Genomic DNA, 26,571 nt, shown 5'->3' on the forward strand with positions numbered 1-26,571 from the left:
GCGGGTGTCGAGCCGAGGACGGGGCCGAGGACGGGGCCGAAGACGGGCCCAGGCCGGGACTGGCCGAGAGATGTGCGGCCGCGCTGCGGACGGCACGCGCCCTGGACGCGAGCCTCCAGGCGTCGAGGCGCGCCGAGGCCGAGCTGTGCCTGCGCCACGCCGGGGCGAGGGCGGCACGGGCGCGACTGCTGGCGCGCCTCCGGGCGGCTGACGAGCGCAACGCCAGCCTCTTGAGTGAGACCCGAGCCGCCCGGCCTCCCGCTCCGCCCTCCTTCCTTTTTCCTTCTGTCCAGACCTTTTCCGGCGGAACGTCACGGAGCTCGGCTTCGAGGAGTCGGCCGACCGCCTGCCCCGGGCCCTCCGGGAGGACATCCGGCGCTCCTGGCACCGCAAGTACGCGCGGCCGCCCGGCCCTCCCCGCCGCGGGAGCGCCGCGTGGCGGCTGCGTCGCATCGAACGCTTCCCCGTTTGCAGGTACGACGCTCTGCTCGAGCGCAACGAGCAGCTGAGGACGAGGCTCGCCGCGGAGGAGGCGGCGGTGCGGGAGAAGGAGACACAGGTTCGCTAGTCACCGCTTCGCCGACTCGGCATTCCGGCTTCCAGCTTCCGGCTTCCGGTTTTCAGGTGGAGGCCTTGCAGCGCGGACTGCTCGACGCTTCGGACGCCCTCGCCCGCGGCGCCTGCCCCGGACCGACCCCCGACAGTCGACGGTCGCTGCCACCCTCCGCGAGGTGAACGCATCCGCGCCCCCTGTTCGGAAGGATCGCGGTCGTCGGGACGCTGCCGCCGTCCGTCGCGATTTTCCTCAATAAACGAGCTTTCTCGGGTGTCCTGTTCCTACCTGGCTTCTCCGACCCCATCTATCGAAACGGACTCTCCACGTTTAAAGGCTGTGCATTTCAAATCATTCGTCACCCCATCGATACAACGACGTTCCTGGACAAGTTCCGCGTAAAAGTTGCATAAAGTTGCACTCAAAAGTTGGCCCTTCCGCGGCGCGACTCAGCGGTTGGCTCGGAGGAAGAGGAAGGGCCAAAAGACGATGTCGAAGAGGGTTCCGAAGAAGGAGAAGCCCGCGCGTCGCCGAGGCTTCGCTCGCCCGGGTCCCATCGCGCGGATGGCGCGCGGTCCGACCCGGAGGCTGTCCTGGCCGCCGCGGCCCGCCAAGGACGCCGACGCCGTCAAGGCGTCCCTCCTTCTGGACGCCGACCGGCCGACGGCGTACCTGTCGGGGAGGAGATCGCGACCGCTGGTCCGAGCGTCACCGTCGCGCGCGGATTCGGGCGAGCTCTCGTTCGGATCGTCCGGCACGCGGCGGGATCCCCGCGAGCGGGTCGACTCGAGCGGACCCTCGACGTCGGCTTCCCCACCGGAGGTTCTCCCCTCGTGTACCGCGTCGTGGCCGGTGGCTCGCGACCGGCAGCGCCTGGAGTTTCCGACCGTAGACGCGCAGACGCGCTCGCGCCGCGGAAATCTCGGTGCCTTCTCGCGGGGACCGCCCGGGAGCGACCGCCTCGGTCCGGCGACGGCGCCGCTCGAGCGGCCGCGTCGGCACGGGAGAGGGTCGGGGGTGGGATCGAGAGGCAGGGCGTCGGTCGGCGTCGGCGGTCCGACCCCTCGCTCGGGGGAACTCGAGCTGGCCGGAGGGGAACGCGCGGCGGCGGTCCTGGCGCGCGGAATCCTGCTCTTCCTCGGGCCCCGCAGTCCGGCCGAGGCTCCGGCGTCCCCGCGGCTCTCCGGCACCCGGGCCGACTTCCTCTCGACGCTCGACCGCCGGCTCGTCTCCGGCTGCCGCTCGACCGGCGGCGCCTCCCCGGCCGGCCCGGTCGCGGGAGCGCCCCTAAAGCGGAAAAAAGGATGCGTCAGGTAGGCGCGCGCTCGGTCCGGAGTACTCATACCGACCGGTCCCCGGGCGTCCCGCGGAGCCTCGGCTTGGCCAGGATGGTCCGGGGCTCTCGTCGCCTCCTCGGCCGAGTCTCGTGACGACGTCACCTGGCGCGGTCCTCGACGCGGTCCTCGACGCGATCCTCGACGCGATCGTTACGAGCACGCGCGACCCGTCCGACGGCCGCCCGGCGAGATGTCCTTGTCTCGCGAGCCGCTCCGCAGTGGCTCCGGTCCCTACCGGGTGAGCCGCTTCGCCGCGACGGCGACCACCCCGACCGGTCGCGCGGCGTTCTCGCCGTGCCCCTCCCCCGCTGCGAGTCGAACGGACCGATTGCGCAAGGTCTTCCGCGCCCGCCTATCGATCGGCGGCGACTCGCCCGCTGCTCGCGTTGCGCTCGACTTCGCGCGGGTCCACCGGGAAGACAGCCGCCCTGAAACCCGATCCAGTGACCCGCTCCTCCCCCGCGGAACGGCCGAGTCGCCGATGTTCCGTCCGTGCTCCGCTCTCAACGAACCAGACGACTTGGACTCTTGGAAGGGTTTCGCTTTATTTCGCATATTCCGACATGTGAAACGTTCGAACCGAAGCTCCTGGCCGGCAAGGTCCGATCTCCGCGCGGCGGAACCCGCGTCGAGTCCTCGCCCCGGAGCGGGGTACGCGGCGGCGAGGACATCCCCCGGCGAGTCACTGGATCGAGCACGTCCTCGCCGAGTCGGAGGTCCGCGGCGAGGCGGCGCCCTCGGTCGCGGCCGTGGCCCCGAGGGCGCAGGTCTTGGTCCTCATGATCATCAGGTCGGTCCGAATGCTTGGCCGACGTACGTTGGGCGCGACGACGCCGCAGGCGTCGCTCAGCCGGCGCTTTATACTCAGGGTGGCCTTGTGCTTCGGCTGCAACGGAAACCCACTCGGTAACTAGCCGCGGCGGCGGGGCGGCGGGGCGGCGGATGTCGCGCACCTGGGGCGGGGGCAGCATCGTCGGCGAGCCAAAGTTGAGCGGCACCTTCCGGTGGTGGTCGGGGGCCATCTCCAGGGGCAGGCCCGCCACGACGAATAGCCGGTAAAAGAGCTCGTCGACGTGGTGGTTCCTCTTGGCCGAGGCTTCGACGAAAACGCAGCAGTCGTCCTGGGTCGCGCAGTACCGCTGGGCCTCGTCCGGGGCGACGGCCCTGTGCGGCAGACCGAGCGGGCTCGAGTGCGGCCGACCACCCGCGACTCGGAGGCGGGAGGGTCCCGGGGCCCGGATCTCGGGGCCCAGGGCCCGGGACTCTCCCGCCCCGGCAACCTACTTGACGTCCCGATCGCACTTGTTGCCCACGAGGACCATGGGCACCCGGGGCCCGTGGTGGCCGCCCCTGCCGCGCGCCTTGCCGGCGCCCTGCGCCGCGCTCGTCTTGGTTTCCAGGATGGCCTCCCGCAGCCGGATGGCCTCCTCGAAGGACTCCCTGCTGTCCATGGCGAAGACGACCGCGAAGAGGTCGCCTGCGGACGCAGACGTCGGTCAATTCGCCGTCCGAGCCGCCAAGCCGCGCGACTCACCCGTCAGGAAGGAGAGGCGGCGCATGGCCGGGAAGGGGTGGTTCCCGCTCGTGTCCAACAGGTCCAGCTGGTAGATCTCCCCGCGGATGCGATAGAGCTTGCGGTGGAAGTCCTCGATCGTCGGCGTGTAGCTCTCCTCGAACTTGTTGGCGAGGAACCTGCGGACAAAAGCGGACCGGAGTCTCGTCGGGGGGGCACTCGCGGTCGCGGACTCTGGATCAGACTCACCGCGAGACGATGGCGGTCTTGCCGACGCGCGCGCTGCCCAGCACGACGAGGCGGTAGCAGTTGCGCGGCGGCGGCTTGCACGAGTCCTCCTGCGAGGACGTGGACGCCGGGCTGGGGCTAACGGAGACCTCGGTCCCCTCTAGCCCCTCGAACTCGGGGCCCGCGCGAGCGCCCCGTCTCTCGCGCCGGGCCCCCGTGCCCTCCTCCCCGCCGCCGCCCTCGGTCCCGCGCCGCGGCCGACACAGGCTCTGCGCGCACACCAGGAGTCGGCCGCACGCCTCCAGCTGGCCTCTCCTCCTCCTCCTCCTGCCCCGACCGCCGGTGCCTACCGCGGCGCTCACCTCGGGCTCGGCTGCGGGGCCTCCCGATGCCAGCCACGACGCCGGAGCCTCGGTCCGGGAGCGCCGTCAGCGGCGTCCAGCGGCGTCCGGCGGCGGAACGTCGACTGCGCGCGGCCGACCGACCGACCCATCGGCGAGGGGATGGATCGCACCCGAGGCGGCCGGCGCGTGCACTCGCGCGCACTCGCACGCACGAGCGGCGTCCCCGCTCCGACCCTTCCGCACCCGTCCGCACCCGTCCGCCCCGCTGACGCTCGACCCGAGGGGAACGCGCGTACGTCCACGTATCGTATTTATTGTAACGTTCAACTTACAACAATATACGTACAGCTTTGCGAGAACGTGTCCGCATAATTTCGTTTACGCTGCCTGTACGCGTGCGTTATCCTTGCCTCATCTGTGATCGAATTGTTGCGGCGAAGCTACGTCGATACGATGTCGTAACAACTTTTGCGTCAATTTATTCACCGAAAATCTCCGCTCCAGCGGTTCCAACGGTTCCAACCCGTTCTAACGCTAACGCTGTATCCTACCTCAACGGTTTACAATGGCAAAGAGAGAGGTCGCGAACCGGACATCTTTTACGCATCATCGGAAAACCGTATAGGATCCTCTTTGCGTCTCGCATCGCTGATACGAAAAATCTACTCGGTAAAGTACGATATACACGCGAGTAATACGGATATGCGACTTTGTTTACATTTATTGTCAAGTTTCCGACGGCCGACGAGATGTACCATCGTTAAGCACATTTCATCCCCGCGATATGTTATTGTCTCCTCGCTTGATATAGGTTGCGACTCCCTGTGCTTTTCGAGCGTCTCGAACGGGTTCGTATCCTTTCGTTCTCGCATCATATATTCTTGTCCGAATATATATTTCAAGATCCGAGTCAATATTTATTGCCAATTGTCGAATAAGAAGGAAACCGAATGCACGATCGAGCATCAAAATCAGCGATCCTATCGTCAATCTTTGTAGTCGCGCAGGGAGTGCAGTTCGCGTTGAGAAACGTATTGTCACAGTTCCGCTCGTTAACGTTATTGTCTTATTTTAACGGGCCCGTTATAGCCCGTTATAGCCCGTTATAGCCCGTCGGGGACCGAGAAACATTTTGCGCGTAAGGTACATCCCCAAGATTTAAGGATTCGTTCCGCACGCCTCCAAGGTCGGCGATTCCTCGCGATTCGTTGCTTTTGCGCTCGGAGAAATGCCAGCCCGAAAACGACCGTATCAAATTCAATATGTCGGCGTGCACGCCAACGAAACTAACTTCTCCAAGTAACCAAGAACAACGATTGATCGTAAAAATGAAATACTCCTCGGTCGAAACGATTAGTTTCGAGGGGCCACGGTCAACGGGATTCTGCCGATGCAACTCAACCGCTGCGAAAACGAGCAAGGCGTCTTCACATTAGCGAATCGCTCTCATCCGACGGAGGAGTCTTCCGGAAGATAACGTATATACCGACTAACCTAGGAAAATGCTCTTCGCCTAAGCGCGTACCGCTATTAGTATACTTTCAACGTGACAATGCTACCAGTTGCGCCAATCGATTTGTTCCTCGTTCCGTTTTACGTTCTTCTTCTTCTTCCCTTCCCTTCCCCTCCCTTCTTGGCGTGGCCTGACGTTGGCAGCCGAGCTCTTTCCGTCGCCTCCGGCCACTGCTCGCACGTCCCGCAAGCTTCGCGGAAGTCCGTAATAATTGACACGTCAAATCGAAGGATATATGGTACGACTAATTAGAAATCTTTCCATTTTCCGCGTGCGCGCAGCCTACGTATATCGCAGACCGTCGAAACAGGAACGATCGTACCCGCGACACGGATTTAATCTGGCCCGAACAACCAGATATCGGACTCGTCCTAGGTAAGGTCCTCGTCGTCGTCGTCGTCGTCGTCCGCAGGACCGCCGGTAGGACAGCAGAGTCCTTCGGAGCCATCGCTTCTGATGCAAAAGAGAAGAGTCTCGGCAGCGGTCACCTCGTGCGGGACGATTCCATGAAATTCCTTTAGGTCGGATGCTGGAAACCAGGCCTTCTCGTTATCGTCGATTACCAGGATCCCGAAGCACCTGGAACGATCGATGGTTATCCGACGTGCTACAATTTCCAATTTATAATAAGTTCAATAATCGTCGAACCGTTGCTTCAACGATTATTGTCTTTTGTCTGGCAAACACCTTGGACCGCAGACTTTTAAAGATTTCAAACAAGAGCAATACCGAAAGGAACGTCGAGTAAAAGGTATTTGCTGTCTAGAACATTAACCTGCATATGGCAACTGTCGGGATCCAAAGAACCGATGCCAAAATTAGGATCGCTATTAGGGCGAGAGCCCAAACTGGCCAATCATGTTTTTCCGTGATTCCCTTGCTGGCTACCCAAGCCGGATATCCACTCCCTTCGACTAGAATTTCGATGAAGGACGCCACGAGGATGCTCAACATCGCTAAAGGGCTTAAATATTTCCAACATATCAGCCAGTAGAGACCGGGGCGATTCCCTGTCATGAGTTCGATATCATCCGCAAACCTGAAAAAATAATAAAAGCCTGTTAATGCGTGAATGCGCTCAAGAAAAGAAAAAGAGAACAAAGTTACTAGGTGACTTACCTCTTCAGTCCGTAAACGTACGATACGCCAATGCACTCGAAGAAAGCGATTATCAGCAATGGAAAATTCCCACTAAAATTGTCGAATAGGAGAAATACATAACTTCCTGCTCCGTGAGCAAATGCCATCGATATTACACAGCACGCCAAACAAATGACCCCTGGAAAAGTGAACGGAATACTACATGCAACGGGTGGTTAAACCGGAATACTTGGCACATTCCAGTTCCAAGTACGTATGCCCTGCCAGCTCGGTCAATCGCGCTGTCATTGGAAAATTGGAAAGGGAAAGCTCACCGGTTAGTACTTCTTTCCGAAGATTAGGGAAAAGCTTCATGTCGACGATGCTGGTAACGACTCCCTCCAAGGTACCGAATTGAGAATCAATTCCTAGGGTGAAGAGCATGAGGAAGAACAAGACCGACCAAAACTGGGCCCCGGGAAATTGATTGATCGCCTCCGTGAAGATGATGAACGCCAGTCCCGTTCCTGAGGCCGACTGGATCATGACGAACGTTCCCTCAATTAACTATTAATCACAGCGACGTACCGTGTACCCACGATCGTTTTAAAATACTCACATTATCCAACTCTTTTTCTAGGTCGCACTGTGGCAGTTCTGGCATGATCAAATTGTCCAACGATCCATTCCCCGTAGTAATGTTTAACAGAGCTCCAGTCACTGGAATTTTCTCAGGATCCATGGTATGTCCAAAGATGCTTACGAGAGTGGCATTTCTCTCGGCAAGACATTGCTCGTACACCATCGTGGCCTTGAATCCTTTTCGACACAATTGGTTCTTAATCATGTTGGAAGCGTACAACTACGGACGACGACGATAATATTTCCCATTGAGAAGAGGATTTTCATTTACCTATTATTGAAAATACGACAATGCCTGCAAACATGGAGGTGAAGCAATTTGTCAAGCTAACCATTATCGCATCGCGGTAGCAATTGTTGTTGACGGGATTGTAAGACGAAAATGCTATCAAGCCACCAAACGCCAATCCTAGAGAAAAGAAAATTTGCGTGCCAGCCTCCAACCAGACCACCGGATCCGTCAGGGTCCACCACTGAAAGTGATCGTTTCGATTAGATACGGAACCCGAGCATTTGGCGACGATCTAAGAGACGGGTAACCGTAAGCAAAAATTACCTTCGGCGTAAAAAGATGCCTGAGTCCGTCGGACATGCCAGGTAGAGTAACACCGCGAAAAAAAAATATTATTAACACGATGTACGGAAATGTCGCTGTCACGTATACGACCTGAAAACAATACCATGACATTCGGACTCCGTTACCTTTGTTGTACGTAAGTTTTCACACACGATTAATTTCGTTACCTTGCCCGAGGAAGCGATTCCTTTTATCATGCACATGTAAACAAGGATCCAGGCGATTACGAGGGACAGTGCGATCTTCCAATTGAACACTTCCGGTGTATCGATATCCTTCGAGATCATCAAAGTAGTTCTGTACCAAAAGTATTGCGTAGGACTACTTTCCTAAAATCAGGTGGGTTCTTATTACGCGTAAATCGGTGTACCGCCGTGGCAATATATTACGCGGTATCGAGGATGTTTTAAACATGGAGGAAATTAAATGAAATTGACATCGTCTACAGGGGGGGTCGAAGAACTTATCGACGCCAACGAAGATTTGGCTTACCAGACATTCTGGTTCCGGAGTGTAAGATCCGTTTTGGAAGTACTTGTTGGGACATTCTGCCCAGGGCAACTGCGATTGGAAACTCTAGAAAATAAATCATTCGACGTTATATCTCTCGATCAACCGAGCAGCAAGCAATCTAATGAAATCGAAGCCTTCGAGAGGCGGAGACGATTCTTGATCGAAGGTGACTCACTTGAACGAAATAAAATAGACACCAGGCTATGATCGTATTATAATAGAGCGCCACGTTGAAAGACACGACGGCACTGCTCACTCCGATGCCTGCCAAATACGGAGAAACCTTAAGGAAATATCAGACGTTTCATTGTCAGCCCCGTTAGAGATCGTTTTGCAACAATTAATACACACTTTACCTGATTCCAGACGCCGATTGCTCCTTTCCGCAGCCGTTGGCCAATTGCCAGCTCTAAATAAAATATAGGAATTCCCTCGATCGCCAACATCACAAAATACGGTATCAGAAATGCTCCTAAGAAAGCGAAAAAATACATCAGCAACGAGCGATCGAGGATACATCGGGATTACTAGCGCGTCCCTAGCTCCTGCCGTCTCGTCGGACTCGGGGGATTGACTTCGGGCGAACGGCACGCGCGGATACAAAGGCCAGAAGTTTCACTTGGTGCGGGATGTCTGCAAGTAAATGCACGACCCGCCGTAAATAACGTGCCCGCTTTGTCTCCCGTGTCCCGACAATCCTAGCCGATTCCGTCTCGACGGCATTTACCATCTCGCGATCGCCGATCGAAGCGACTTACCCCCGCCATTCTTCTGCGCCAAGTACGGGAACCTCCAGACGTTGCCCAAGCCAACCGCGTACCCCACCGTGGCCAAGAGGAACGTCAGTTTGCTGTCCCAATTTTCCCGCTCGTCTTCTCCCGCTTCGGGTCGGAAGATCGCTTTTCCTTCGTTGCTGCCCAGTTTGCTGCCCAGTTTGCTACCCCCGCCTTCGTTTCCCGATTTCGTCTGCAAAAGGAGAGCAAGAGGAAGAGTGATTCGTCGATTCCGCTCGAGCGTTTAGGAGTCCTTGGGAGCGTACTTTGGCGTTAGGGCTTGAGTCGTCGAAGGCCGCGTTAGTGGCTCCGTAGCTGACGTTTCCGGCATTTTTTCGATTCTCCACCACCAGTCGACCCCGCATTTCCTTCATTTCCAATCTGTCCACGCTTTTCTGGGGTTTCAAGTCTCTGGAGCTCTGTCGACGAACCAAATGGGCGGTGTTCGCCATTTTTCGGCTCCCTCGGTGTACCGCAGATATCAGTCCGATGTGTCGCCCGCGTCTCCGGATTCCATCCTGCAAATTCATCGGGCTCGAACTAGCTTGGTAGCTTATCGGCAGATACGCTTTAGGAGAGCGACGCCTTTTCTATTCCTCTCGCTTGCCCGGCTCTTTTCAGAGTTACCTCGCTCCCTCGCGCGGTGCCACGCCGTTCGGAATGATACCGCTCTTTCACGGGAGAAACATCTTTGAAATCCCTAAGGGATGCAAACGCGCGGTATTCATAGGTGGGAAAGCCTCGGAAATGGCCACTTTCCTCTTTTCGTCGATGGGTCTCGGGAGGGCAGATCGTTTGCGCGCGAGTTCCTTCGCGACCAAGACCTCGTTCAAATACACGGAAAGAAAATATGTATGATTCGGAAAAGTAATCGGTCGCCACGCGGGCAAAGCCATGACGAACGACGGACGAAACTCCACTTCGAGATACTTTTGTCACGCACTTTCTTCCCCAAAAAGTTGAAAGCTAAGTTTCCGCGAATGTAGCCCACTGGAATCGGCGCCAGCATTACGTTTGATTATGTTTGATCACGTTTGATTACCCGACGATTACCGGTCATGAATGGTACGGTGATCCGGATCCCAAGGATCAAGGGGACGGAACCCCACCAAGGAGAGAAGGATAACGAGGAAAGGAGCGCTCGTGGAAGTCGAGCGATTTAGGAGGTTGAAGGAGCGAGAGCGAGAAATTAAGCGTAAAAGCGTGGACTGACCTGCAGAAGAAAACGAAGAGGAGAGCCGCGCTCGCGAGCTCGAGGATCCCTCGAGCTGCTAGGACCGAGTGGGAGGCTAACGTGTCTCCCTCCATTCGTTGTCAAATTTTCGAACGTCGGCGGAATCGATAGCGGCCGCCGACGCCGGCGCCCCGGGCCCTCGCCCTTCCCGTCCGACCGCCGAGCTACTCGACGCCGAAACACGTCGCGGCCTTTTTACTTTCCACTCACCTTTTTATTTCACCGCTACACTAAATTGTATCAATCGGTGCATAACGACGGAAGAAACGCTAAGGAATCTAGGCGCCGCGGCCGCGTCGTTCTTTTGAAAGAAACTGCGTCAAAGCTAGAATCCCTGGAACCCGATAAAACGAAGCCCTTATTTTAATGGTTGGCGAGTCGGGCACTACTGTCAACAACCGCTTCACCAAATACTCACGATCCTGCCGAGCACGTCTAAATTTATCTTCCATAAATCTCTCCGACAAAGTATCGACGGTCCTTTTATCGCTGCTATCGATAGATTTTAGGGCCATACAAATACCACGGTATCTAAGTCACTACTCGGAAAAACAACAGAAAAACGATAGATGGGTAAGATCGGTGCCCGTCAACCGGTCCATTCCTCGTCGGGACGTACTCGGACTCGAACACAAAAGGATACAAGTCCTGATAATACAAATAGCCGTCCAATGCCCATTCCATTAAAAGATCCAAACGGGGTAGATAGGGGGATCCACGGACCAAATACATTATTTCTGGAGTACTTAAAGGAATCTTAGTTCTGGCATTCTCCAACTGCGTTAACTTATTTCCCAATTCCTGCAAAAATAATGTATGACGTGTATCTAAAGCTAAAAAAAAATTCAATCTCTATCCCCAGTCAACGCAAAGATCGTAATTCTGACTTACCTGATTGGCAGTATTCATTCGAGTAACAATTTCTTGAAGCAGCACGATCTCGTTTTCGATCCCCATTCTGATTTGATATACCAATCGATCTCGCAAATTGCCGACTTGGCAGAGCTCCGCGTTGTCCACTTCCTGGCTGCAGGACAAATAACGATAAGCCTATACCCTCGTGGAATTCGTTTTATACGAGAAGTCGAAAAAGAGCGCTCGGGTCCTTACCTCCTAACCAAACGAAGTTGTTCCGATTGCGTCTCCAGGGCATTCAGAGGGATTTTTGCGCATTTCAGCAACTCTGTCCACTTGTCCTCCAACTTTTCCAGCTGCAGAAAATAGTTGACGAGGTATCCGATCAATCGATTCGCCATAACAATGATAGCGCATTCGGAGGTTACGCGTAACAAAGCTTGGTTATGTTTCCAAACGAGCGGATTCAAACGGTATCCTACTAGTAAGCCATTGCAAGTTCGATCGCGCATGCACTTCGGCTATCCTCGGTCTTCTTCGGCACTCGTCGACAAGCCGACGCCATGGCAATATTTTTTCAGGGGTCGGTTCTGTAACTTTGAAGGAAGAGAGCTCACTTTTCGCATTTTCACCTCAAGTGAGGAGGTCTATTTTGTAAATTTCACTGGGGTGAAATAGTAGTAGGTGAAAAAGTCGAATACTGCGAAAAATCCTCCCGAGGCTTACAGTGTTTCTGAGCCTTATCGAAGGCCGTACAGTGCCGTTATGTGTTGTTAAGTGCAGTAGAGTGCCAGAGAGTGCCGGAGAGTTGCCGCAGAGTGCCGGAGAGTGCCGGAGAGTGCCGGAGAGTGCCGGAGAGTGCCGGAGAGTGCCGGAGAGTGCCGGAGAGTGCCGGAGAGTGGCCGCAGAGGGCCGCAGAGGGCCGCAGAGTGCCGGAGAGTGCCGGAGAGTAGCCGCAGAGTGCCGGAGAGTGCCGCAGAGTGCCGGAGAGTGCCGGAGAGTGCCGCAGAGTGCCGCAGAGTGCCGCAGAGTGCCGCAGAGTGCCGCAGAGTGCCGCAGATCATATATATAACTCTAATACGTGACCACATACCGTGCATATGGATAAAGAATTGCGAAAAGCTGCAACTTGAAATGCGACTTAATACAAAGATGAAAAGTAACGTTACGGGAAATATTACCGTTAACGTATCGTTAAATTTTACAACAGCTACGAAGGTCATAATGACGTCAAATGAACTTGGATTCGTTAGAAATGCACGCGATCGTTGCTCGAGTCTTTCTCACTCTTCTTATATCGTTATTTCCGCTCGCGTATCGTCATTCGATACGAATTTTTGGTCGTGTAATCTTACTTGTAATATCTGAAATGTTTACCGTAACGAAGGTTACAAAATGGCGAATGTTGCTCCCCCTAAGCGTTTTCCCTAGATTCGAGTGAGAAAATCCACGCCTACTTCCGCGTGAAATTTCATGAACAAATGACGTGAAAATAATAAACTCACGTGTCATTTCGGGGATTTCGGGGATTTCGGGGACTTCGGGGAGAACGATCGAGGCGGTTATCATGCTTTACGCAATTTGCAGGCTAAATGTTATCGAGGCACGAGTATTTTCTCCGAACGTATTGCACTCGCGAGCGTTCATCTCGACGGCGACCCGACACCCCGCCCAAGGCAAGAGGCTACCGAGTCCACTTTCTCCGTGGCGTGGCGAGCCAAGTGGCCCGCTCCTGTCCGCTCCTGTCCGCTTCGGTCCGCTTCTGTCCGCTTCTGCCCGACGGGGTAGCCCGTTGGGGTTGCGCCGTGCGCGCGCACTCTCCGTCATCGGGGTGGGGGCCTCTCGCGGGGGGTCGTCCCCGCTCCGTCGCGGTCTGCCGCGGTCCGCCGCGTCGTTCCCGGAGCCGGTGCCCCGCAGAGATCGCGAGACGCCAGGAGAGATCGGTTACGAGAGGAGTCGGAGCGAGTCGTTCCTCGCAAGGATCGAGATCGGGTGCCGCGAGGAGGGGGAGGAAGGGGAGGCGCGAAGTCTCGTCTTCGAGGGAGCCGCGGCGGACATCGATCGCGTCGCCGCGCCACCGCGCGGCCCGAGTTTTGCAACCCTCGGTGGAAGCGGAAGCGGAAGCGGAAACGCCAGGAGAGAGGAGGGCATGGTTCCGCGGGCCTGAGCCTCCGAGAGGGATGCGGCGCGTCGAGATGGCGCAGCGGACCGGCGAGACGCTCGGCGCGGATCTGCTCAACCCCTTCGTCCACCGCCTCGAACTCGACACGACCTACGACAAGCTCAAGGTTAGCCGGCCGTGAATCGATTCGCGGTAACGGGACTCGCTCGCGGACCGCTTCCGCGATAACGGTTCCGCCGTCCTCTTCCGGAAACCGACCTCGATTCGGCCGGCCAAGGGGCCGAGAAAGCCCGACTCGCTTTCTCCTCGGCTCCGAAGCCTCGCGACGGCCGATCCGCTCGGTCAAGGACCGACGGATCTGGGTCACCGGACCGAGAGAAACGCCAACGGCCTTTCGCTTACAGACGGCGTTCCTGACGGTGGCCCTGCTGCCCTTCCGCCTGGCGGCCATCACGGCCCTGGTGATCATGGCCTGGCTCCTCGCCTGCCTGGGCCTGCACGGCCTCTCCGAGGAGGACCTCCGCCGGGCCCCGCTCACCGGGTGGCGCCGGTAAGTTGGCCCTCCTCTCGCTCTCTCGCTCGCTCGCACGTTGCTCGCCCGCTTCTCGCCCGCTTCTCGCACGCTTGTCGCACGCTTCTCGCACGCTTCTCGCGCGCCCTCCGGCTTCCGCTCGCTCCGGCGAGCGCGACCCTTCTGATGACTGGCGCGTTGTCCGACTGCGACAGAGACATGAGGGTGCTAGTCTGCTGGGTGATGCGGGCCTTGTTCATCTGCGGGGGATTCCACCAACTAAAGGTGAAGGGCCAGAGGGCGCCTACCGAGGAGGCGCCGATCCTCGCCCTGGCCCCGCATTCGAGCTTCTTCGACGCCCTGCCGGTCGTCTACCTCGGCGGGCCGAGCATCGTCGCCAAGGCGGAGACCGGGCACATCCCCTTCTTCGGAAGTAGGTGGCACTCTCGCTCCCGCGACGCGCTCGCGGATCCGGGGGCCGCATGGCTGTCGGGGTGGTGGACGGGATGGTGGACGGGACCCCCGCGACCGGCGCTAACCGGCGCTAACCGGCACTAACCGCGCCCACTAACGCGCCGTCTACTAACCGGAGGCGAGCTCACCCCCGGCTCATCCCCGTCTCACCCGTTGACCCCCGCAGCAAGATCGTGCCGTGGTTGTGCTTTCTGGGCCGACTGACCTACCAGGCGGGCGGAATGAGGATCGTGGTGCACGGCCGGCAGGCCTCGAGGGCCGAGGCCCCGATATTGGTCGTTGCCCCGCACTCCACCTTCATGGACGGCGGCATAGTCTACGTCACGGGGTTCCCCTCCATCATCGTCCGGCGGGAGTCGGGGCTGAACCCCTTCATCGGAAGTACGTTCGAAAACGCCTCGTAAACGCGTCTCCGCGAGCGCGGCGCGAGCGCGGCCCCGAGTCGGCGCGACGGAGGCTCCCCTCTCCGGGACTAATCCTTTCCCGTTCGGTCGCAGAGCTGATCAATTACACGCAGCCCGTCTACGTCTGGCGGGAGGACCCCAACTCGAGGCAGAACACGATCAAGGAGATCATCGAGCGGGCGACGTCCAAGGAGGACTGGCCGCAGGTAAGGAAGGCAGCCAACTCGCGGCCAACTCCCGGCCAACCCTCCGCCGATCCTTCGTTTTCTCGCAGGTCATGATATTTCCCGAGGGCACCTGCACGAATCGCTCGTGCCTCATCACGTTCAAGTCCGGCGCCTTCTACCCCGGGGTCCCGGTGCAGCCGGTGTGCATCAAGTACCCGAACAAGCTGGACACCGTCACGTGGACGTGGGAAGGTCCCGGAGCGTGAGTGACGCCTCGGACGCCTCGAACGGACGACGAAGGACCGAACCCTAACGCCTGCCCTCTCGTCGCAGGTTGAAGCTGCTGTGGCTGACGCTGACGCAGCTGAACAGCAGCTGCGAGATCGAGTTCCTGCCGGTGTACAAGCCGAGCGAGGAGGAGAAGACGGACCCGAAGCTCTACGCCAACAACGTGCGCCGTCTGATGGCCGAGTAAGTCGACTCTCGCCGAGGCTCCCTTAACTCCCTGACTGCCTGGCTCCCCTAACCGCGTCGGTGTCGCCTTCCTCCAGGGCTCTCGAGATCCCCGTGTCCGACTACACGTACGACGACTGCAGGATCATCGGGAAGGCCCACCGACTCAACCTGCCGAACGCGGCGAGCATCGTCGAAGCCCACAAGCTCAGATACAAACTCGGGTGAGTCGATCGAGTCGCGGACCCTCGGGGGACGTCCACCGACGCTTCCTTTCTTCTCCGCAGCCTCCTGAAAGCGAAGCCCGAGGAGGAGCTGCTGCAAGGGAAGAGAGGCAGGTTGCCGGAAGAGGTCGACCTGCATCGATTCGCGACGATCCTCAGGCTCGACGAGAAGGAAGCCTCGACGCAGCAGCTCTTCCGAATTCACGACAAGGTAATCGGTAATCGAGGTACCGCCTCCGCGGCTCGTCGAGCGGCCGCCTCACTCTTCTCCGCTCCTTTCAGCTCGGTCGAGGCAAGGTGGACCTCCAGGAGTACGTGTTCACGGTCCTGGTGATCGCTAACGCCGACACCGCCACGGACATGTTGCACACGGCATTCGAGGTATCGCGTAGTCCTTGAGAACGTGCCTTGCACTTGCGCGCCCGGTCGGGACGTCCCCCTTGATTCGCTTCCCCTACCTCTAGGTATGCGACTCGAGCGGAGCGAAGCGTCTGACGATGCCCGAGTTCAGGAAAGCCCTGAGGATGTGCCTGCAGCTGCAGCCCGAGGAGGCCGACAAGATCTTGAACCGCGCCGGGAGCAGGGAGGTCGACGGCGACACGGTGTCTCTCGGTGAGAATTGAATCGACGAGATTTCTCGGCGCGGACGTGACGCGCGGTTCCCTCTTGCAGAGGACGCGATCGCCGCGGTGACCTCGCACGCGGAGTTGGCGCACCTCTTCGCCGAGATGTCGGAAGCGAAGAGGAAGAAGACCATTTGAGAGTGCCTCCTGGACGAGTCGAGAGGCCTTCGGCGGGCCCGCGACTCCACGGCGAAGCCGCTCCTCGGGCAGCTTTGCACCAGCCCGGTCTAGCTCCTTCGTAGCGGCCGGACCCCCCTCGGCTCGATAGAGGAGAGGTAGAGGCGGGAAGAGGCCGCCTCTTCCGGTCGAGCCAAGCCTTTCCACGGTCGGGCGAGATGGACTCTTGCTTGTACGTACGTACGGACCCTTTGTAGTATTTCCTCCCGATTGCTCCATCTACCGATTTACGCGTTGCGTCATTCGACACGGAAATACGCTAAATGTCTCGAGTACTTTTCGGACGGTGCCCATACGAAGCACTCGGGCATTATCGACGGTATCGCGTCAGTGCCAAAATGAGTGTCCATTCCTAAAGCATCCTCGTGCAAGTACGTTATCGTCTCGAGCCTTGGCGACAACTAAATGAATCATGTACCTTAACCAAGTATCGGATCGAGCTAGAACGATTCTAGAGGCTAGACATAGGACGCGTTTAGTACTCAGGAGCAGTTTGAAGATAAATATAATATAAAATTTATTTATCACCAGGCAACGAAACACGTCGCAATGTATATATATTGCAGTTACGTGCGATCTAGTGCAATACGTATACATACACACGCGAACACGGTAGCACATCTCACGACACATACATCGCAATAGAATAAATTCTCTGTTGCGATATATATGCAGGTACGTGCATAAACGATCACGCATTGGTCATGTAACACGATAAACTTAGTCGAAATATGTATATACATGTGCGTACGTGGATCCGTAGACGTATTCGTGTACGACTGCGATACGCACTTATATATATATATGTATATACATACATATTATATATAGTTTAAATAAAATATTCTTACAAGGTACTCCTTCGACTAATTTCCTTTGAGGGACCCCTTTAGAGATTCATTTTTGCATTGCTTCGTGGATGTGTGCGCGTGTGTGCAGAGGACAAAGGACATGGCCCGATTGTTTCACCCTGATCCGTACACCAATCGATACACCCGTCGATACACCTCGACGCGTTCACCGTCATTACAGTCATCGATGGAAACTGCCGACGATAGCTGCCCGACATTTGCCGAGGGCGTCGGAGTGCACGTTTCCATGTTGGACCATTTCAAGACGTAATAGAAATAATTTATTTAACTACCTATTCACGGACAAATACAGTGTTAGTAAAGAAAAATAACGGCCTGTTCTTAACCGAATCGAAGATTCAACCTGAACCCAAATGTATATAAATGTTACGACTTAACCCTTAGAATCCTGTCGAGTCATTTATTTCATTTAAAAGTAAGCGAAACCACTAAGAAATTAATAACACGTTCCAAGGGTTAACGTTTGTCAGGAATTTCCTTTCTGTGTGCATTTATGCCAAAAGTGACCTAGAGACGAACCGTCGAGTGAAACGAGTTCTTCACGAGGATTCGTCATTGTACAGCATATTTCACCGTATATACGATTAAAAGGTGATAGAGTGCCAATTCCTCAAATGACAAATATACACGACACCCAACGTTTCGAAGAAATATACGTCGTTGGGCCGAGTTCTTTAACGAAAGCGAATAAAAATCGGATCGACCTTAATCAGACGGCTTCGAACCGAGAAACCCGTGGCTGTGGTGCGATGGCTGGAGCGAAACCCTCGTTAGATCTCGACGACTTACGGGCCATTCGTCGCGTAATTACAACGCAATTACGACTCCCACCTTGACGTCGAGTCAAAGAGAGTGAGATTCTTTTTACCTTGTCGAAAGTCGGGGGAGCGCGGACAATCCGGAACGCTACTTCTTCCGGAAAATGCTGGACACGCTGGGAGTCCCGGGTTTTTGCTGAAACATCTTGCTCATCCTCTGGCGCATATCCTCGACACCCTGACCCACGTTGGCGGTGGCCAAAGACAGCGAAAGCCCCGAATTCGTCGAGGTGGATCTGTCGAGAACGAGGTAATCGAAATCGGGTAATTTCGGTCTCCCGAAGAAGCTTACCTCTCCATCGCCTTCGGAAGGTCTTGCCTCGATTCGGCCTCTCGTAGCAAGGACCGAACCTTATCCCTTTGCTGAGGTAGAACTTGATTGACGAGCGTCTCGAGGTATCTCAGGCCGGGCAGCAGGGCACCGGTGACGCACTGGTTACTCAACGGACAGTAGACCAGAATCGAGTAGGCCTCCACCAGCGAGTTGGCCAGGTCGAGCTTGCGGCCCTGCTGAAGAGCGGAAGCGGCGATGCCGGTGAGCTGAGTCGCTATCACTGCAAAGTGACGGGAGTCAGGATCGCCTCTTTCCGTTCGTTCGGTCCGATTACGATTCCGATTCCGATTCCGGTTCCAGTTCCGGTTCCACTTTACCGTCTTCGAGGTAGTTGGGCGGGCAACTGGGGGCTATCGCTGCCAGCGTCGTTACCAGAGGCACCGCCAGAGCGGAGGGAACGCCCTGGGGCTCCCTGGCGATGGTCTCCAACGTGAGTCGCGCTTTATCCCTGGCCTCCCTTGCGGTACACTCGGTAACCAGGAGGCCTAACGTCGGAATCGCAGCGGCGCGGACGGAACTGGTCACGATCAATTAGTTAGTAGTACGTCTTACGCCTTACTTACTTGGAGCGTTCCGAGCGTTCGATCGCTGCGTCTAAAAAGCTTTCGATTCTTACACGTCGGAGTCGGTGGACAAGGTCACTATCGCCGGGACGACTCTCCCGGTGACTAACCTATCGGCAACCCGGGCTATGATACCCCCGAAAAGCGTGGCCGTAATGCACCTTACGGACGGTCTTTTGTGAACGACGCCTAAAAATCGATAGAATGGATCGATGAAAAAGCCGGTCGTGACACTCCGACGCGCCAAGGGTTTACTTACCGTCCCACAAAGCTTCCAGCACGGCTTCCTGCAGACGTTCTTGGGTGCACAATCTCGCTACTGCTATTTGCAAATTGAGAACGTTGACGCCGCTCAGTGAAAAACCCACGATGAATTGCTTGAGCGACTTGGAAAGCTCAATCAGATCGTAAGTCGACAAGACGATCAAGTAGGCTGGGACCAAGGTTAAATTTAGAACACCCCTGTCTTGAGAAAGACTCGTCAACTGATTCTCCAATTCGGTAACTTCGGAGTAAAACACCCCGTGTATCTGAAATCAACGGGAGAACGGAAATTCGAGCGTAAGTTTTCGAGTGGAAAATCGGCTCGAATGCTGCGGTACTTACTCCGGTCCGCGTAACGTTACGACCGAAGCCAAGGCACAGAGAACGGACGTACGTGAGAAGCTCCGCGAAAATACTCTCGTGACTTGCCTCTATGGATTTCACCATTTCGAGGATGTCGGGAACACTGAAAGGGGGGAAAAAAGGGGAGAAGTTTCACCCTCGCCGTTCGTCGTCGTTATTGTTACAAGAGACGTTTCCCCCGGCAACTTACTGCTTGTTTGCGAGCCACTCCTTTTCCGGCCAGGTGTCCTCGTCCCACGACGTTTCGAAGAACGCGTTCAAGAGCACGGCCACGTCCACGTCTCCTTCGTAGAATACTCTTGGATTAACCATGTCCGAACGGCATATCCCTTCGAAATCTTCGGCTATCGGATGAAAAATTAAAAATTAAAAATGAAGAAAGGGTTAATAGAAATTAGGTTGGAACGAAACTACTTTTCAGCTGCGCGTTTACGGGTACAATTGTTCTCGTACTTAGGTCAGTTGCGGTTCCTCCTCGAATCCGAGACTTGACGCGATCAACGTCGACCACGCAAACCACCGTGTGAGGCAAAACGTAATGCAGGACCCCGACAGAGGCCACGAGTCGCTCCTGGTCCATCTGGTCCTTCGTCGGTGAGTGGTGGTGCGTGGGCCTCAACTGATTCTTCAACTTTAAGGTGACCCTCGGCAGTAAATGGGACTGCAATCTCCTGAGGGACAGGGCCCACTGGGCCAGGACGGGCACCAGAACGGAGGAGGCGGTCTCCACGACTAGCGGAGAGGCGTCGTCGAGAGCGGTCAACGCGAGTTCCTCGCACTGAAAGCAACCCGAGTCAGTCGAGTTCCCCCTTGGGAGGGCGAGTCGCGCAGCGGCCGATGCGAATTACTTGGAAATATTTGTCCGGATCGTCCATCAGGGCGACCAAGAGGGCGAGGCTTCGGACGACCCTCGCCCGAACCTCGGGGTCCTTGTCGTCGAGCAACATCTGCTGCAGCATCGAGAGCACCAACGAGTTCCTGATCGCGCCGGAGGTGTAAGGAGCCAGAGCCGAGCAACACTCCGCCGCGAGCAGTCGCCTCTCGGGATACTTGTGTTGGCTCTGTTCCCAGCATAGCGTAAGAATCTCCTCGATCTCGGTCGGCGCGTCCTCCAGCTTCGCCATCGCGACCAGTCCTAAAAGAAGGCGCGTTCGGGGCATTAAAGCACTGGAATTAACGAAATTAACGAAATCCCGTCGGCAGTACTGACCGGCCACTATGGTCCTCCGTTCCTCCTCCTGTGGTCGTTTCTTCAGGTTAAACAACAGCTGCAGCAGCTTCTCTCTTGTAGCGGAATCGGAATGTAATCTCACGCCGCTCAGTATCAGAGGGATGAGCTCTTCGCGTTTATTCAGAATGACGTTAGGCGCTACGCGAGGTAACGAGTGCGCCAGGATCTCGACCAGGGTGTCTCTCGTAACGCCATCCTTCAATGGCTCCTCGACCATCGAGGTGGCCGGACTTGAAGCGCTCGTCGAACACTGCGACATCACTTCCTTCCTGAATCTCGTCGGGAGGCGTCTACCGAGAAGAGAAATGATATACCGTTACAGGTACTGTCTCGCTACAGCTTTCGGTAGGGTGGTGCAGGTTAAACTCGGGACATCGTACCTAGTCGGTGAACTTGTCGAGGTCGATGATCCTTCCATCCCGTCTACTCTTGAGAGCTGAATCTTAGTCCAGTCTCTATCTCCAGGATCGGTTTCCCCGAGACTCACTGCTACCGAAGAGCTGTCGGCCTCCCCGGGCTGTCGAGTTGTAACGGAAGTATCTTGACTCGGAGAGTCTAAGATCTCAAATTTCTCTGGCGTCGTGGCCATGGAATTCATATTTTGTGTTCCTGCGTTATCCTACGATAGAATTGTGATTTTATTATGACCTCCAACCAACCAAATATTACCGTTCAAGTCCACCCGATATTCGGTAATCAAGATTTATCAAACTTCTCCACAGTCCGGAATTATTTAATCACAGTGATATACCTCGATCGGAATTTGTTGCTGAAGCAGACACTTGTCCTGCTCTAACGAGATTGCCTGACTTTTTAGTTTCTCCATTTCAGCGAGCTGTAAAATAATTACTCTAAACTTTGACTCTTTTGTTTGCACAAGGTGCACGAATGGAATTCTTCGAGGCGTACCATTATGTTCATTTCTTGTTCCTTATCTTCGAGTTTTGTGTCAATAAAGTCGGTTTGCACGGCTATGCTTATAGACGGCGGCTTGTCGTACCCTGTCGCTCTTAGAAATTCTCTGTATATGTGTAACAAGTCCGGTGGCTTTGGAATATTTAATCCAACGTCATTCCAATCTTCAAAGTCTTGATTTTCGTTCTCATCGCTGAATGTGATTGATGTTAATTTGTATGAGCGAGCTAATAAATACTCGTTGACAAGGAAATTTAATGCACGTCGTTCATGAGGCTTAATAGGATGATCTTCGAGGGTTAGTTTTTCGGTACTTTGATCTGGAGCGGTATTTTCAGATTCTGGGGATAAAAAAAAAAGAGATATATAAAGTGACCCACTAAGTGGATATGGTTAAAAAAAAAAGTAGTTAATATTTTAAGCACTGAACCAAAAGCAGTAAGATACCTGTGACAACGGTAAGGTTTGCACGAAGAGCAGAAATATTTTCTCTGGCTTTCCTTAACTCAAATTCAAGTATAGCCACCCTTTCGTCAACACCGCCATCTTCAGAAAACCTTGTCATATCGAGAGAGTCCAAAGTCGCTTGACTAGAAGATCTGGCTAATAAACATAATTTATCATCGGTACATTCATTAATGATGTACAAATACAAATAATATACAAAACAAACCTAACTACTTAAAAGAATACAGATATACTCAAAGCCATCTAATTTTAATAATAAATTAAAACACGCATATAAGTGGAAATATATGTACATCATTTAAATAGTTTAAATTCCTTAACTTTTTGAAAATGCCCATACCCATTGACAAATATGGCTCCAGCTTGACATTGTGAGTCTCGAAATTGGCGACATTGGAGAAGAATTCTCTCAACACTGGAAGTTCCTGGCCTGCTTCGCACAATTCGGCATGTAACTCCAAGGCGGTCAGCAGAAACTTCTCGTTCAGTAACTTATTAGCAATATCTTCATAAGAAACAGCAATCCGTGAAGCATCATTTCCTGTAACATATTTGAATTTGAAATAAGATGTCTGCAACCAAATTAACTGGAAGGGTTTATCTTTCCAATACATGAGACGACGTTACGTATGCAGCTTACAAGCACACCTCATTTATGTATGTCTACATATTGGTACAGAGATTATTGTATATTTCCATTCTCACCATCCGTAATTACAACAATGATACTTGAAAATATATTACCAGCAGCTTCGACGACGTTAATCGACAACGGGTCCCTAACCTCTCCCACGGTACTGGCCATTCTGCTTATTTGGCTCGACTGCGTACGGAAAATGTCATGGCTAAGTAGAACGTATCAAATGTCTCTCTCGCGTTAAGGATAACGTATTTCGCATTCAATCGCGTCCAATGGACTACAGCCCAGAGAAAAATACATACGGTGACGGTCGCATCAACACGAGATTGGAACCATTGGAACTCCTTGACAAAGATGAGTTGCAATGAGTTGGGAGATTGTTCACGGGCATGTCGCGCGGTTGCGTCCTGTGCTGCCCTCGGTGGCGAACACGGCCGGCTCGTGCACAAGTACATGTGTACATACATCATGCATGCATAGAGATGCATACGTGTTCATTCAGAGTTGAGTTGGGAGATTGCTCACGGGCAGTTTGTTGTATTGTTTCCAACAATAGTTGGAAAACACCGATCCTCCAGACTAACTACGTGGAGGTTGCTGCGCACCGAAACCCTTTACAAACGTAATATATTAAGTTAAATATATTAGGAAAGAGAATGGGAGGGAGGGAGGATGTCTCCCATAAGGCCCAGTTTCACAACTCGAGTTAACCCGAGTTTGATTGTTTTACGGTAAGGTTAAACCGAAGGTAAACAAGTTAAATTTCAGTTAACTCGAAGGTGAAACCGGACCTTAACAGTGTTCAAATATACATACAGGTGTGTGTATGTATGTGCAGCCACGGTAGAAGCACGTAATCCGATGTTAACCGATGTTAAATGAAAGCTGACGTGCGAAACCAGAGGGCAGCACAGAACGCGATCGCGCGTTCATCTCTAGCTCCAGAGATGAGCAGCTCATCTCTGCTAGTTCTTACGTCCATAGTTCGACAAGTTCGCGCAAGTTCGTGTTTGTCCTTATCACTTCTTATGGTATATGTCGGTACTCCGATTTAAAGCATTTAAAGGTCTAAATAATGAGAACATTAATCCACCGTTTGCTGGTCCGATGAAACGATACCGCTAACATAGGTGCGGCTTCCATAGTTGATACAGGGACGAATATTAATCGGACCAATTTACCGTTTCAATGTTTAATCGGCCCCGATAAACCAATATGAAGTAGCGTTCCGTGTGACGTACCGAATTTTCTGAGGTAAAAATGTCTTTCCTGCGAGGTTCCGCAAACTATGTTTGGTGCACAACTAGCGTCCTTGGAAAAGGTGCGACAGGTGCCGTATTCCAGGGAGTAAACAAGAACAATGGCGAGCCAGTTGCCGTAAAAACTTTCAACCAACTGAGCCATATGCGTCCCCACGATGTACAAATCCGTGAATTTGAAGTTTTAAAGAAAGTCAAACATGAGAATATAGTCAAGCTGCTGGCAATAGAGGAGGAGCAAGACGGTTGTGGAAAAGTAATCGTAATGGAACTCTGTACCGGAGGCAGCCTCTTCAATATACTCGACGATCCAGAAAATACGTACGGCTTGGCAGAAGGAGAGTTCCTCCTTGTTTTGGAGCACCTATCGGCTGGAATGAAGCATCTGCGAGATAACAATCTGGTACATCGCGATTTAAAACCTGGTAACATAATGAAATTCATCGCGGATGATGGCAGTACCATTTACAAACTGACAGATTTTGGCGCAGCGCGCGAACTCGAAGAAGATCAACAGTTCGTTTCGTTGTACGGGACCGAGGAATACCTACATCCGGATATGTACGAACGGGCGGTCTTACGCAAAGCAGTTGGTAAAACTTTCGGAGCGACCGTCGATCTATGGTCGATAGGTGTAACGCTTTATCACGTGGCCACAGGAAATTTACCATTTAGGCCTTTCGGAGGACGTAGGAACAAAGAAACGATGTTTTACATAACCACGAAGAAAGCGTCAGGAGTCATATCGGGCACTCAGACGTCGGAGAACGGTCCGATCGAGTGGAGCCGAGAATTACCGCAAAACTGTCTACTGAGCGTAGGTCTGAAGAAGATCGTCACTCCGCTCCTCGCCGGGTTACTGGAAGTCGATCCCAAGAGAATCTGGAGCTTCGATCGTTTCTTTACGGAAGTAACGGACACGCTTTGTAGAACACCGGTGCACGTATTTAACGTACATCGAGCGAGTTCCATCAAGGTCTTCCTACATCCGGAGGAGAAGTTTGTCGCGTTACAGGCACACATTCAAGATCAAACGGAGATAATCGCACCCGCTCAGATTTTGCTGCTGGGGAACACCCCGCTGACCGACATCGTGGAGGAATCGACCCCCGGCAAAGGATATCCGGATACCACGGAAGAGAAGCCGCTGATGCTTTTCTCGCGCGAGAACAACAACGTCGTCCTACCGATCGAATCCGACTTGCCGAAATTTCCGGTATTCGCAAATCTCGTTTCCGTAGAAAACGATCCTGGCCAAGCAAAGGCGGCGTGCTCCGCCGGCCACGTGTGCAAGCGAAAGATCGACAAGCTGTCGCGGTCCAGCAAGTTGTCCCAGGAGGCGGTCAAGGCATTCGCGGGCCTAGGGTGCGCCGAGCTCTCCAGGGTGCTGGAGAAGTGCCAGCGCTTGCGGGACCTGACCAAGGCGACAGAGGCCAACGCCCTGGCCGTCGAGAGGAGCGAGAACTTTGCCCGGCAGATCCTCAGGAGGGTCGAGAGTCCGGTGAGCCTGGAGCCGAGGAGTTGGAAGAAGGACCTGGAGTCCAGGAGCAAGGAGCTGTCGACGGGGCTGGCGCCCGCCGTCGCCCAGCTGCATCAAAGGTACCGAAGGCTCGCGCCGCCCCCGGAGGGCCCGACTTGACTCGGTCGCTCTCGCACAGGTACGTCAAGGAGGGGAACCTTCGCGGCGAGTGGCTGGCCAGCACTCGGGGCCTCCCGTGTCCCCACGCCGCCAAGGCGAGTCAGAGGGCCGCCACCCTGGTCGACCGGCTGAGGGACGGCTGGCAACATCTGCTGCGGGACCGGGCCACTCGCAGCTTGACCTACAACGACGAGCAGTTTCACGTTCTGGAGCGCATCAAGGTACACGCCCCCTCGCTCCTTCCTGGCCCTCGCCCTTCTACGATTCTTCTTCGACGATTACCCCCTAGGTCACCGAGACGGGGCGCCGGATCAAAGCCCTCCTCGAGACCGAGTGCGCGCCGGCGATGATGCAGCGGGCGGACTACCTGGCCGACTGGTACAAAATGGCGCAGACCGTGTATTTGCAGACCCAAATTTTGGACAAGGACGTGGACAACTACGAGCACGCCCTAGAGGCGTACTCGTACCGTCTCTTCCAGGAGAGCAGAGAGCGCCACGAAGTTCTCGCGAGGTCTCTCGACGGTCTTCCCGGCAGATTCAAGACGTCCAAGAAGTCGGATCTACCTGGCGAGGAGAGCGCAAAGGTCTGGAGAAGCATTTGCGACGTCAAAGAGCAGATATCTTTCGTTTTGTACGAAAACGATCAATTATTGGACCAGCTTCATCGGCTCGCCGCGCTCGGTGCCCTGGAAGAGATGAACACGGAGGACTCCGAGTACGAGTTGTGACGGGAGTACGAAGACCGATCGCTAGGACTCTTGCTCCCCGGACATAACTGTGCGCCAAGATTGAGCGCGGTCACTTCAGGGTTTCCGTCACTCGACCGTGTCGGATACATTGTACATACAACCAAAACGTATATAACGGATAGCTCGACGTATCGACG

The 26,571-nt window shown here is 54.8% G+C and overlaps 6 protein-coding genes across 10 annotated transcripts; 2 read left to right on the top strand and 4 right to left on the bottom strand.

Moving 5' to 3' along the window:
- Positions 1–2,413: 2,413 nt before the first annotated feature.
- On the bottom strand, positions 2,414–3,711 carry LOC105697372 (dexamethasone-induced Ras-related protein 1). The gene is made up of 4 exons (XM_023434875.1): positions 3,425–3,711; positions 3,175–3,367; positions 2,844–3,054; positions 2,414–2,776 (listed from the first exon to the last, which is right to left on the bottom strand). Exons 1-4 carry the CDS (start codon positions 3,447–3,449, stop codon positions 2,573–2,575), a joined length of 633 nt encoding a protein of 210 aa, XP_023290643.1. The 5' UTR covers positions 3,450–3,711; the 3' UTR covers positions 2,414–2,572.
- Positions 3,712–4,272: 561 nt separating this feature from the next.
- On the bottom strand, positions 4,273–10,597 carry LOC105697428 (sodium-dependent neutral amino acid transporter B(0)AT3). Of its 2 annotated transcripts, none has more exons than XM_012420739.1 (14): positions 10,518–10,597; positions 9,340–9,591; positions 9,059–9,266; positions 8,657–8,772; positions 8,476–8,583; positions 8,280–8,363; positions 7,955–8,116; positions 7,767–7,877; positions 7,482–7,683; positions 7,188–7,387; positions 6,904–7,105; positions 6,608–6,767; positions 6,264–6,527; positions 4,273–6,067 (listed from the first exon to the last, which is right to left on the bottom strand). In XM_012420739.1, exons 2-14 carry the CDS (start codon positions 9,523–9,525, stop codon positions 5,860–5,862), a joined length of 2,211 nt encoding a protein of 736 aa, XP_012276162.1. In that variant the 5' UTR covers positions 9,526–9,591; positions 10,518–10,597; the 3' UTR covers positions 4,273–5,859. The 2 variants fall into 2 exon arrangements, with proteins under 2 accessions (XP_012276162.1, XP_012276161.1); XM_012420738.2 differs by lacking the exon at positions 10,518–10,597 and adding an exon at positions 10,287–10,418.
- LOC105697430 lies at positions 10,533–16,668 on the bottom strand. Of its 2 annotated transcripts, none has more exons than XM_023434866.1 (6): positions 16,234–16,668; positions 11,418–11,518; positions 11,199–11,334; positions 10,951–11,108; positions 10,726–10,838; positions 10,533–10,641 (listed from the first exon to the last, which is right to left on the bottom strand). In XM_023434866.1, exons 1-6 carry the CDS (start codon positions 16,534–16,536, stop codon positions 10,586–10,588), a joined length of 867 nt encoding a protein of 288 aa, XP_023290634.1. In that variant the 5' UTR covers positions 16,537–16,668; the 3' UTR covers positions 10,533–10,585. The 2 variants fall into 2 exon arrangements, with proteins under 2 accessions (XP_023290634.1, XP_023290635.1); XM_023434867.1 differs by having other exon boundaries at positions 10,550–10,664.
- On the top strand, positions 12,671–16,316 carry LOC105697429 (lysophosphatidylcholine acyltransferase). Of its 2 annotated transcripts, none has more exons than XM_012420741.2 (11): positions 12,671–13,450; positions 13,689–13,834; positions 14,011–14,228; positions 14,767–14,879; positions 14,948–15,102; positions 15,174–15,311; positions 15,392–15,517; positions 15,581–15,728; positions 15,800–15,898; positions 15,982–16,129; positions 16,190–16,316. In XM_012420741.2, exons 1-11 carry the CDS (start codon positions 12,755–12,757, stop codon positions 16,276–16,278), a joined length of 2,076 nt encoding a protein of 691 aa, XP_012276164.1. In that variant the 5' UTR covers positions 12,671–12,754; the 3' UTR covers positions 16,279–16,316. The 2 variants fall into 2 exon arrangements, with proteins under 2 accessions (XP_012276164.1, XP_012276165.1); XM_012420742.2 differs by lacking the exon at positions 14,011–14,228 and adding an exon at positions 14,436–14,650.
- Positions 16,669–16,809: 141 nt separating the features above from the next.
- On the bottom strand, positions 16,810–23,113 carry LOC105697427 (lisH domain and HEAT repeat-containing protein KIAA1468 homolog). 2 transcript variants are annotated; one of them, XM_012420736.2, is made up of 16 exons: positions 22,890–23,113; positions 22,486–22,686; positions 22,125–22,280; positions 21,672–22,018; positions 21,514–21,597; positions 21,143–21,381; positions 20,742–21,052; positions 20,380–20,666; positions 19,985–20,309; positions 19,722–19,875; positions 19,511–19,634; positions 19,164–19,434; positions 18,958–19,093; positions 18,659–18,858; positions 18,300–18,561; positions 16,810–18,243 (listed from the first exon to the last, which is right to left on the bottom strand). In XM_012420736.2, exons 1-16 carry the CDS (start codon positions 22,948–22,950, stop codon positions 18,096–18,098), a joined length of 3,306 nt encoding a protein of 1,101 aa, XP_012276159.1. In that variant the 5' UTR covers positions 22,951–23,113; the 3' UTR covers positions 16,810–18,095. The 2 variants fall into 2 exon arrangements, with proteins under 2 accessions (XP_012276159.1, XP_012276158.1); XM_012420735.2 differs by having other exon boundaries at positions 22,125–22,276; positions 22,467–22,686.
- A 658-nt stretch (positions 23,114–23,771) lies between these two features.
- LOC105697393 (inhibitor of nuclear factor kappa-B kinase subunit epsilon) lies at positions 23,772–26,431 on the top strand. The gene is made up of 3 exons (XM_012420667.1): positions 23,772–25,643; positions 25,703–25,904; positions 25,973–26,431. Exons 1-3 carry the CDS (start codon positions 24,046–24,048, stop codon positions 26,411–26,413), a joined length of 2,241 nt encoding a protein of 746 aa, XP_012276090.1. The 5' UTR covers positions 23,772–24,045; the 3' UTR covers positions 26,414–26,431.
- Positions 26,432–26,571: the final 140 nt, after the last annotated feature.

This window comes from Orussus abietinus, unplaced genomic scaffold (assembly GCF_000612105.2).
Source record: "Orussus abietinus isolate OABI.00-Male unplaced genomic scaffold, Oabi_2.0 scaffold92, whole genome shotgun sequence".
In the NCBI taxonomy this organism is placed as follows: Eukaryota; Metazoa; Arthropoda; class Insecta; order Hymenoptera; family Orussidae; genus Orussus; species Orussus abietinus.

Excerpts from the sequence above, each read along its gene's own strand:
- LOC105697372 (XM_023434875.1), bottom strand. The coding sequence starts at position 3,449 with ATGCGCCGCCTCTCCTTCCTGACGG. Across the intron at positions 3,368-3,424 it reads CCGCCTCTCCTTCCTGACGG|GCGACCTCTTCGCGGTCGTC; the intron begins GTGAGTCGCGCG and ends CTGCGTCCGCAG. Across the intron at positions 2,777-2,843 it reads CGATGCTGCCCCCGCCCCAG|CCGAAGCACAAGGCCACCCT; the intron begins GTGCGCGACATC and ends TTTCCGTTGCAG.
- LOC105697428 (XM_012420739.1), bottom strand. The coding sequence starts at position 9,525 with ATGGCGAACACCGCCCATTTGGTTCGTCGACAGAGCTCCAGAGACTTG. Across the intron at positions 7,106-7,187 it reads TAGAAAAAGAGTTGGATAAT|TCGGCCTCAGGAACGGGACT; the intron begins GTGAGTATTTTA and ends GTCATGATCCAG. Across the intron at positions 6,768-6,903 it reads TCGGAAAGAAGTACTAACCG|GGGTCATTTGTTTGGCGTGC; the intron begins GTGAGCTTTCCC and ends TCACTTTTCCAG.
- LOC105697429 (XM_012420741.2), top strand. The coding sequence starts at position 12,755 with ATGTTATCGAGGCACGAGTATTTTCTCCGAACGTATTGCACTCGCGAG. Across the intron at positions 13,451-13,688 it reads CGACCTACGACAAGCTCAAG|ACGGCGTTCCTGACGGTGGC; the intron begins GTTAGCCGGCCG and ends TTTCGCTTACAG. Across the intron at positions 15,729-15,799 it reads TCTTCCGAATTCACGACAAG|CTCGGTCGAGGCAAGGTGGA; the intron begins GTAATCGGTAAT and ends CGCTCCTTTCAG.
- LOC105697430 (XM_023434866.1), bottom strand. The coding sequence starts at position 16,536 with ATGGAGCAATCGGGAGGAAATACTACAAAGGGTCCGTACGTACGTACA. Across the intron at positions 11,519-16,233 it reads TCCGACATCTCGGCGAAGAG|CTGGAAAAGTTGGAGGACAA; the intron begins GTGCGCCAACTC and ends TATTTTCTGCAG. Across the intron at positions 10,839-10,950 it reads TATTTGTATTATCAGGACTT|ATACCGTGGTATTTGTATGG; the intron begins GTATCCTTTTGT and ends GTAGTGACTTAG.
- LOC105697427 (XM_012420735.2), bottom strand. The coding sequence starts at position 22,950 with ATGGCCAGTACCGTGGGAGAGGTTAGGGACCCGTTGTCGATTAACGTC. Across the intron at positions 21,382-21,513 it reads AGCAACAAATTCCGATCGAG|GATAACGCAGGAACACAAAA; the intron begins GTATATCACTGT and ends ATTCTATCGTAG. Across the intron at positions 18,562-18,658 it reads GCCCAACTACCTCGAAGACG|TGATAGCGACTCAGCTCACC; the intron begins GTAAAGTGGAAC and ends GTCACTTTGCAG.
- LOC105697393 (XM_012420667.1), top strand. The coding sequence starts at position 24,046 with ATGTCTTTCCTGCGAGGTTCCGCAAACTATGTTTGGTGCACAACTAGC. Across the intron at positions 25,644-25,702 it reads GTCGCCCAGCTGCATCAAAG|GTACGTCAAGGAGGGGAACC; the intron begins GTACCGAAGGCT and ends GCTCTCGCACAG. Across the intron at positions 25,905-25,972 it reads ACGTTCTGGAGCGCATCAAG|GTCACCGAGACGGGGCGCCG; the intron begins GTACACGCCCCC and ends ATTACCCCCTAG.